Source organism: Macaca nemestrina, chromosome 12 (genome assembly GCF_043159975.1).
Source record: "Macaca nemestrina isolate mMacNem1 chromosome 12, mMacNem.hap1, whole genome shotgun sequence".
In the NCBI taxonomy this organism is placed as follows: domain Eukaryota; kingdom Metazoa; phylum Chordata; class Mammalia; order Primates; family Cercopithecidae; genus Macaca; species Macaca nemestrina.
Genome location: NC_092136.1, coordinates 14,341,997 through 14,352,665, shown reverse-complemented (window position 1 = coordinate 14,352,665; position 10,669 = coordinate 14,341,997). Strand labels below are relative to the sequence as shown.

The window sequence follows — 10,669 nt, the reverse complement described above, 5'->3', positions numbered from 1 at the left end:
TCTTCGTGAGCGGGGTTCCGTGCCATAAAGCACTCCATACGACCCTTAAGATACCTTCTCTCTAATGTTCTAAAATAAGCTCCAGGGCATCCATACGTGGGAATAAAACTCTACATATGCTTTTCCTTTTGTTTCAATTTGTCCAGCTCCACTTTCTGTTTCTGGGGCTGGGAAATCTCATCCTTAAATACAAAATTTCTCCCTCCTGATGACAACATTCAAAACAGACTTTCAATTAACCCATCAGACCTCCAGTCATTAAGTTCCTCAACCTCACTCGTAAACACTTCTTACAAACTTGCATGGTCCATTAGTGAACTTCTTATTTCTCTAACATAAGCATACTTCAACCTATTATACAAGGAGGAAGTGTTTCAAAATTAATGGTCGGTTCTATCAATAATACTTTAAGGAATAGGTGCTGCTAATAACAGTCACAGTCCCAGTTTATTAAGCAAACATTCTATCTCAAGACCCATCATGAGCCCTTTATATATTATCTTAAGCAATTTTCAAGCTCTGTTGTTACTGTTGGTTTTGTTGTTGTTTTGAGACAAGGTCTCCCTTTGTCACCTAGTCTGGAGTGCAGTGGCACAATCACAGCTAACTGCAGCCTCAACCTTGTGGGTTCAAGCAATCCTCCCACCTCAGCCTCCCAAGTAGCTGGGACCACAGGTGTATGCCATCGTTCCCGACTAATTTTTTTCATATTTATTTTTATTTGTAGAGATGAGGTCTCACCATGTTGCTCAGGCTGGTCTGGAGCTCCTGGCCTCAAGCAATCCTCCCGCCTGTGCTTCCCAAAGTGCTAGGATGATGAGCATAAGCCACCACACCTGGCCAGTAGTGGCTGTTATTCCCATTTTACAAATGAGGAAATTGAAACTCAGAAAGGCTAAATGAGTTGCCCAACATCCCACAGCTGGCAAGTGGCAGAGTCAGAATTAGAACCAGGCTTTTTCTAAAGCCTACCCAGGATCAAACCACTACCTTCTTGCAGAGCTCTTTTTGTTTTAGCTCCCAATGTCTCCATGTGGCTCTACGTCTGCTCTCAATTATGCCAAAGTTTGTTGCACATTCCTCTTTTATTTCCTCAAAGGATAAAGAATCTTCTCTTGACTCTAGAAAGTTCACAAACCTTTTACAAACAGGAGCAAAACCTTAGAATATAGGATGAAGCTTAAAGTCATACCAACAATATTGTGACTACTGTGATGAATATCTAAAACTCTGCACAAATGGCAGCATGGTGATAGCTAAAAGGAGCTTCACATTCTCCCATTATCCAAATTTGAGGGGTTTAGCACTGAAAAATATGTAGAAGGAACTATTGAGAGGGGAGCAAATGAGCCCCAATTTCAAGGGCATCTGTCTGAGCAAGTTCCAGGAAAAAAACATTAAGAATGTTAATGAGACCTTAACTGGCAATGAGTAGATGTAGACTGATTTGTGAAAACTGAGGATGTTAAAACAAAGTGGCTCTCCTAAACTGAGCAAGAAAAATTCAGCACAAATAGAGTATTACTTCCCAAATTGTGAAGTTATTGACTTGCAATGATTTCTATAATGTATACAAGTTACAAAGGTTTGTGTACTGTGATACAAACACCTATGCACATAAACATATACTTGTACATAAAAACTATACACCAAAATGTTAAGAGTTATTATTTCAAGAGATAGATCATAATGTTCAGTTTCCTTTTTTTTTTTTTATTAATCAGGAACATCATTTTTTGTTTCAATAGTTCACATTTGTATATTGATCATTAACCAAATATCTCACAGTTCTTTAATTTAAAAGGCAGTTAAAATAATTTCATTGATTTCCAAATTATTTGGGTTAAGAATTGAAGAAGGATCAAGATATATTCCAAACCTTTAAGGGTCATTCACCATGAGCCACATGGCCATCTGACCACATTTTTCCCGATGCTTTCTGTAGGATTAGGGACCCAGATTCAGAGACTCGATGACTGCAGTTAGCTTCTGATTAATGTGCATTGACACTCAGTGTGGATGTGTGAGGGAGCAATGGGAGTCCTTACTGGTGTGGATTTAATAAAATCAAGTCCCTGATCTTGAAAGATGCTTCATGCACTGAAAATTCAAATAATTTGATTGAGGATACTTCGTAACTTAGGTTTAAAGTAACAACAGCAACAACAACAAATACTTATAGAACAGTTACTATGGGCCAGGCATATTTTAAGAAGATTAGAAGATACATGACGATGATGATAGATGATAGATAGATGATAGACAAACAGATAGTAGATGATAGATAATTAGATAGATCCTATAACAATGTAAATGCTATTATTATCTTTAATTTTACAGAGACCTAGTCAACATCGCACATCTACTAAGTGAGGCTGAGAATTGAATCCAGGCAGTCTAGATCCAGAGCCCACACTCAACAATTAAACAACTCAGGCCAGGAGCAGTGGCTCACACCTGTAATCCCAGCACTTTGGGAGGCTGAGGCAGGTGGATCACCTGAGGTCGGGAGTTCGAGACCAGCCTGACCAACATGGAGAAACCCCATCTCTACTTAAAATGCAAAATTAGCTGGGCGTGGTGATGCATGCCTGTAATCCCAGCTACTCAGGAGGCTGAAGCAGGAGAATCGATTGAACCCGGGAGGCGGAGGTTGCAGTGAGCCGAGATCGTGCCATTGCACTCCAGCCTGAGCAACAAGAGTGAAACTCCATCTCAAAAAAAAAAAAAATTAATTAAAAAATAAATAAATAAATAAAATAGAAAGCTCAGACTGAGATAAATTTGAAATTCAACCTACATTAGTATATTTGGACCCAATATCTGACAATTAAGAACATTTTTATATACATGTGGCCTAATCCTTTGCATTAAAAACATTCTATCTGATTAATCATCTCACAACTACATAGCTGAACCTAGTTCCATTGATCTTTCCCTCCTAATGTGGAAACTTAGGTAAAGGAGATGAATAGTTATTCCAAGGCATGACCTGACTCACCTGAGGCACAAAGGACTGTCCTAATAACTACTCACTGGTCACTTGTTATATGTCAGGCACTTAAAACAAATCTATAAAGTAATTGCTATCATCCAGTTTTAAGGATAAGTTGAAGCCAGAGATGTTAGCTATCTCACCCGAAGTAACACAACTAGTAAATGGTCGAGGCAGGAGTTGATCCTAGGGATTTGGGATCCAAAGTTTAAATTCATATCAGCTACACTATACTGCCTAAATATTTAAGATGATGACTGCAATTGCCTTCTTCCAGAGAGAGAGAGAGACTGAGACTGAGACCAAGAAAGAGAAACAGTCTTTGCATAAAGCTGTAACCTGTAATCCTCTGCCTTCCCTCTCATGTGTTTTGTAATTATTTGCTAATACCACCTGTAATGCGGACTGTCATTACTATCTCAGGTCTGCATCTTGTCCATGTGGTCCACGGGAAGCATGCCCATAACCAAACCCTGGAACAGCTCATCAGTGACCATGTTCATCCTCCGGGGATTCACAGACCATCCAGAACTCCAGGCGCTCCTCTTTGTGACCTTCCTGGGCATCTATCTTACGACCCTGGCCTGGAACCTGGCCCTCATTTTTCTGATCAGGGGTGACACCCATCTGCACACACCCATGTACTTCTTCCTAAGCAACTTATCTTTCATTGACATCTGCTACTCTTCTGCTGTGGCTCCCAAGATGCTCACTGACTTCTTCTGGGAGCAGAAGACCATATCATTTGTGGGCTGTGCTGCTCAGTTTTTTTTCTTTGTCGGCACGGGACTGTCTGAGTGCCTTCTCCTGACTGCTATGGCGTATGACCGATATGCAGCCATCTCCCGCCCCCTTCTCTACCCCACTATCATGACCCAGGGCCTCTGTACACGCATGGTGGCTGGGGCATATGTTGGTGGCTTCCTGAGCTCCCTGATCCAGGCCAGCTCCGTATTTAGGCTTCACTTTTGTGGACCCAACATCATTAACCACTTCTTCTGTGACCTCCCACCAGTCCTGGCTCTGTCTTGCTCTGACACCTTCCTCAGTCAAGTGGTGAATTTCCTCGTGGTGGTCACTGTAGGAGGAACATCGTTCCTCCAACTCCTTATCTCCTATGGTTACATAGTGTCTGCTGTCCTGAAGATCCCTTCAGCAGAAGGCCGATGGAAAGCCTTCAACACGTGTGCCTCGCATCTGATGGTGGTGACTCTGCTGTTTGGGACAGCCCTTTTCATGTACCTGCGACCCAGCTCCACCTACTCGCTGGGCAGGGACAAGGTGGTGTCCGTGTTCTATTCACTGGTGATCCCCATGCTGAACCCTCTCATTTACAGTTTGAGGAACAAAGAGATCAAGGATGCCCTGTGGAAGGTGCTGGAAAGGAAGAAAGTGTTTTCTTAGGTCATGTGTAGAAACTTATTTATCCAAACTGCTGGAGAATTAAATGATCCAAGCCTTCACCTCCACCTCTGCTTCAGGCAAGGGAGACATCCGGTGCTTTTACTTGAATGTGGAGACTCTTCCCTCTAGATTCCTCTCACCCTTCCTCATGGTCACTTGTCTACTGACTGTGCCATAGATAGCCAAAAAGGTAAAGGAATTTCTTCAGGAAAAAAAAAAAAAAAAAAGAACCTCCACAATAATCACAGTAACTAACCTTTATTGAGCACTTAATATGTACCAGGCACGAAAGTTATTTAATTAAATACTCATTGCAGTAGTAAAATACACATTGAACTATCCCCTATGTTACAAAATAAGGAAACGATGTGTCAGCAAGGAAAACTAACTTGCTCAGGGTCACCAAGGAAGGGGCAGAACTCTGATTCACACCAAGGCCTTCCTGACTCCAGAGCCCACGGTCTGCCCAAATGCTGCAGTCCACATTCAACAAAAAATAGCCCAAAAGTAGTACAAGTATATAACTCTTGTTATTGGCATATGGCAGAATCTGAAAAGATACACTGTGTATAGTTAAGGTAAATGACAAGAACAAGATGACACCTCATCAAATGCCCTCTCTAGGATCTCCCTGTTGAATTCCCATTATGGCTACTGAGTAATTTGCTAAGCAAATGCTGAAGGACATTCCCCTTGGCTGCCATTTCTCTCTATCTCAGCTATGTAAGGGCTGGGGAAATTTGAGTCCAATAGTGTCACACCAATACTCTTCTTTTCTCAGTCTCAGTCCCCTAAACTGCCTACTCAGTCAGAACCTCCTTGATTTTTCTTTAATATTTTGCTAAATGTTGTGTTTTGTTCTTTTAATTTTATTTTATTTTAAGTTCTGGTATACATGTGCAGGACGTGCAGGTTTGTTACATAGGTAAACATGTGTCATGGTGATTTGCTGCACCTATCAACCCATCACCTAGGTATTAAGCCCCACATCCGTTAGCTATTTATCCCGATGCTCTCACTCCTCCCTGCCCCCTGACAGGCCCCAGTGTGTGTTGTTCCCTCTCTATGTCCATATGTTCTCACTGTTTAGCTCTCACTTACAAGTGAGAACATGGGATATTTGGTTATCTGTTCCTGTGTTAGTTTGCTGAGGATAATGGCTTCCAACTCCATCCATGGCCCTAAAAAGAACACTAACTCCTTCCTTTTGTGGCTGCATAGTATCCCATGGTATATATGTACCATCTTTTCTTTATCCAGTCTATTATTGATGGGAATTTGGGTTGATTCCATGTCTTTGCTATTGTGAATAGTGCTGCAGTGAACATACCATGCATGTATCTTTATAATAGAATTATTTATATTCCTTTGGGTATATACCCATTAGTGAGATTGCTGGGTCAAATGATATTTCCATTTCTAGGTCTTTGAGGACTTGCCACACTGTCTTCCACAATGGTTGAACTAATTTACATTCCCACAAATAGTATAAAAATGTTCCTATTTCTCCACAGCTTCACCAGCATCTGTTGTTTCTTGACTTTTTAATAATTGCCATTCTGACTAGTGTGAGATGGTATCTCATTGTGATTTTTGATTTGCATTTCTCTAATAATTAGTGACGTTGAGTTTTTTTTCATATGTTTGTTGACCACACAAATGTCTTCTTGAGAAGTGTCTGTTCATGACATTAGCCCACTTTTAGATAGGGTTGTATGTTTTTTCTTGTGAATTTGTTTAAGTTACCTTTGTCAGACGGATAGATTGCAAAAATTTTCTCCCATTCTGTAGGTTGTCTGTTCATTTTGATGATAGCTTCTTTTGCAGAATCTCCTTAGTTTAATTAGATCCTATTTGCCAACTTTTGCTTTTGTTGCAATTGTTTTTGATGTTTTCATCATGAAATCTTTGCCAGTGCCTATGTCTTAAATGGCATTGCCTAGATTTTCTTCTAGGGTTTTCATAGTTTGGGGCTTTACATTTACACCTTTAATCCATCTTGAGTTAATTTTTGTATAAAGTGTAAGGAAACAGTCCCATTTTCAATTTTCTGTACATGGCTAGCCAGTTTTCCCAGCACCATTTATTAAATAGGGAATCCTTTCCCCATTGTTTGTTTTTGTCAGGTTTGTCAAAGATTCGATGGTTGTAGATGTGCAGTCTTATTTCTGAGATCTCTATTCTGTTCTATGGGTCTATGTGTCTGTTTTTGTACAAGTACCATGTTGTTTTGCTTACTGTAGTCTTGTATTATAGGTTGAAGTCAGGGAGTGTAATGCCTCCAACTTTGCTATTTTTGCTTAGGATTGTCTTGACTATACTATCTCCTTGATATTAACCATGCCATTCCTTTACCAGTTGTGTCCTTTTTGATCACCACACCCTGAATTCCCCTTACTATCTTCTATCTGAACCCATTGCTCCTATAAAATTCCTGTTTCTCCTCTTGAATAAATTAAACCTTGCAGCCCACATTGGGTATAATTTATTTGGCATCAACTCAGGGAGATATATCCCAGGTTCCCACTTCCAGATAATTACCCCTTCATTTCAGGCAGTTACAGTGGAGTTGTCCCACACAACTATTTCTGCTGGTAAATCTCTCTCTCTGGCCACTTGCAACACATTCACTTTTCCTTGGTGTAGGTCAATTGGATAAGTAGATATTTGACTTGATCGTTCATATAAGAGAAGTAATTATTTCCTCCATATCTGGAAGAACATAAACAATGCATAGGAAAGCAGAGATCCCTGTCTCAGGTTTCCTGGGTTCTTCATCCTCTAAATTCATTCCTATCCATGGCCAATAAAATGTAGAATGACTCCTACTATTCATATATACAGGTACTCAGAGAGAGAGAGTTGAAATTTGCTGAGTGTTACTAAGTTTCAAGTTCTATTCTGAACATTTCATACATGTTAAGTCATTGAATCCCCACTCACACAGCCATTGAGTGGAAACTGACTCAGCATGGCTTCTGAGACAAAACTCATCAACACTTTGTGACATTTCCCCCAGTGGGCCCCTGATAAGGTTGAAGTGGGAAGGTTTTATAGTGGCAGCCAAATATACCACCTAGGGAAAATACTAAAGAATCTCAACATATGCCTCCCACTTCTGTCTACTGGAAGCATCCCATGCCTCCATTTTTCTATTGCACATCTTCCAAATGTAGGCCCAGAAGCAGAGGCCGCAGTTATGCCTAGAACTACAGAACCATTGCCACTGCGGTCAAGCTGGTGTATGAAACTGCAACAATTAAGTCTGTAACATTTTAGGAATGAAAAGCTGACAGTATATCTGTATATTAAAGGATAGTTGCTTTACAGAAATATAAGCAAATGAATCAAAAATTTACAGGCATTTTACTATTACAAGGGAAATTCAAGAAAGAATATGAGGAGAGATTGTCTGATCCTCAGCCCTATTTGCTTGCAGTTACATCATTAGCTTCTTCAGGCATTATTGGGTAGTAGAGAACAGCAGGAGGCAGGGAGACAAAAGTCAAAATATCAGTTTAATAATGTTAAACTGACAGATAATGTTTTGTTGGAGGACGTGGCTTTGATCTGGTCCTATGGCTGCCCCACACTGTACACCAGAATCAGACAGGCTAACCCAGGAGAAGCAGGCTTGCCCGGTTGCACTAATTGTGTAGATGAGAGAAAATCGGTCCACACGCTGTCTGCAGGGAGACAGATCCCAAAGAAAGAGAAGGAAGATCAGGAGGCCAAGTTCTCCTGCCTAATTGTTTTCCCCGATTCTCCAGTCCTTTAAATCAGGGGTGTCCAATCTTTTGGCTTCCCTGGGCAACACTGGAAGAATTTGTCTTGGGCCACACAAAAAAACACATTAATAATAGTTGATGAACTTTTAAAAATATCACAAAAACACTCTTAATGTTTTAAGGAAGTTTACAAATTTGTATCAGGCCGCATTCAAAGCCGTCCTGGGCCACATGCAGCCCACGGGCTGTGGGTTGCACACGCTTGCTTTACATCACTCCTACCTTCCTAGAAAAGACTGAGTGAAGAAGGAGGCACAAAACCTGCATGCCATTTCAGTGTAAGTTCCTCTCCAGGAAAACAGGAGGACAAGGGAAGGAACTCCCCATACATACTAAGACCTTTAAGGTTCCTTCACCCCGATCCTCTAAGAAGCACTAAACTGAAGTTCCATCCATTACTATGAGGGGCCACCAGACCAGGAGGCCTCATCTGGTGGAATCCAATTTGCCAGTATCTCCAGGTCTCAGTCGAGGCCCCTTTATGATGACATTGGTCACATCCAATGCTTGGATCTTACAGGATTATTATGAGCCCAAAAAAAAAATTGATTTTTAGAAACTTCTTAGAAAAAAATTAAAACATTATATAAAAACCAGAGATTCTTGTTATTACCAAATGCCGCTTCCCCCAAGGAAGCATTCCCAGACTCTCTGGACCTCACTAAATCCCTGGGCCAATCTCGCCGCATTCTTGCCCTTTGGTGTGAATCATCACAGTTGTAAGTATATGCTTGAGGGTGCGGGTCACATCTGTCTCTTCATGAATATATTCTCAGCATCTAGAACTCTGCCCGATACACAAAAAGCAATGAATATGCATTTTTTGGTCAATCACTGTAATTGATCTGTTTGAAGAAAATCAATTATGTGACCCAAATTGTAACCACTGTCACAAGAAATAGACTCTTGAACTATAATATTGTTGATGAAATTGCTGTGTTATCATACAAGGACTTTGCATCACATTGATGTTGTTATAATTTAGAGAAGGGCCTTTAGAGATTCCTCAGACTTCCCTGTACACAGTTTCATCACCTCCTTATTAGATGTGCTATCATAATGATGTGTGTGTGTGTGTGTGTGTGTGTAAAGGAGAGAAAAAACATGCATACGTGTTGCTTAGTGACTTTTTAATAACTCCCATTGCATCTGCAACTGCCCACGTCTCCATTGAAAATTGTATTTCCTACAAATATCCAACATTATTCCCTACGCTAATTATTATAGTAGACTTCTAATTCAGCGTCAGTTAGGAACAGTGTAAACTCTTCCTGTGCTTGGGTGAAGAAGGGCAGAGCAGTGATGATGGGGAACTTGTCAGGCTCACTTTGCAAAGGTAGGTGACGGCATCCTGAAAATTTTGCATACCTACAACCTTAGGATTTTGATAGTGTCTCTGAAAGGCAAAATGTCCATTTGCAATTCTGGAAGGATATGTCATCTTGAACTAAAAGTTTCGGGCCGATTAAGATCTCCTGCCTCTAACCTAAAATACTGGGCTTCTTAAGACACATTCAAATAAGGTAATTTTTCAAAAAATAAAACTCATTCCATAAACATTACTAAGCCCCTACAATGTGTTAAAAAAAAAAAAAATACTGGTGTGATCTCTTTCTTAAAAGGTGATTAAAAGTTAGATGGCAGCAGAAAGAAAACTATATAATGATATTAGGATTATGATAGTATTAATACCCTACATTTGTATAATGCTTTGAAGTTTACGATATTCTCTCATATGCATTAAGCCGTTTAATTGACTTATACAGCAACATAAGTGAATAGGGATGTAAGATGAGGCTGAAAATGGCCTAAAGGAAAACAAATACTGTTGGGGAACTACTGCACATCAGGAGCTGGACACCCATTTGTTCATTCATCTTCAAAAAGAATTATTGAATAACTGCTATGTGCCAGGTAGGAGCTGGGGATACAATGGTGACAAATCCTTGCCTTCAGGGAGTTTACATTTGGAGGAAAAGGCAGACACACGTAGACCCATAAAGGCAAGGAGTGAAAAGTGCTAGATTATGACAAGCAAACCTCACTATGCAAAGTAAGGTGTATGTTCCCCATTTCATGGAATAAGATCCCAGGGTTCATAAAGGTTAACTTGCTCCAGGTCACAAGAGCCACAGTTTAAAATACTGGAACCTGGCTTCGAAGGCTGTGCTCTTCTGAACAAGCTAATTCTACATTCAATAATGCAACCTTGAGGTTACAAAACAGAAAGGCTATCATTTGACCCTGAGCTGACATTGAACCTGATAGTCCAGAACCTTCTAAGGTGATTGGCCAGAATAATAATATTATGGAATAATATTAATCTGAAAGAGAAGTCAACAATAAGTAGATTTGATCTCAGTTCCCAGAGACCTGAGTTGGCTGGTCCCAGGTTCTCCTCTAGGTGCCTCCAGCCAATGCCTCATGGAGCCATAACACACCCAAAGAAAAATTAGAGCTATCTTTCCCACACACCCTTTTC

At 40.4% G+C, this 10,669-nt stretch overlaps 1 protein-coding gene across 1 annotated transcript; it reads left to right on the top strand.

The window, feature by feature from the left end:
* The first annotated feature begins 3,451 nt into the window (after window positions 1–3,451).
* LOC105464592 (olfactory receptor family 5 subfamily A member 1) lies at window positions 3,452–4,399 on the top strand. Its single transcript, XM_011712603.2, has one exon. The coding sequence runs from the start codon at window positions 3,452–3,454 to the stop codon at window positions 4,397–4,399; it is 948 nt and encodes a 315-aa protein (XP_011710905.2).
* Window positions 4,400–10,669: the final 6,270 nt, after the last annotated feature.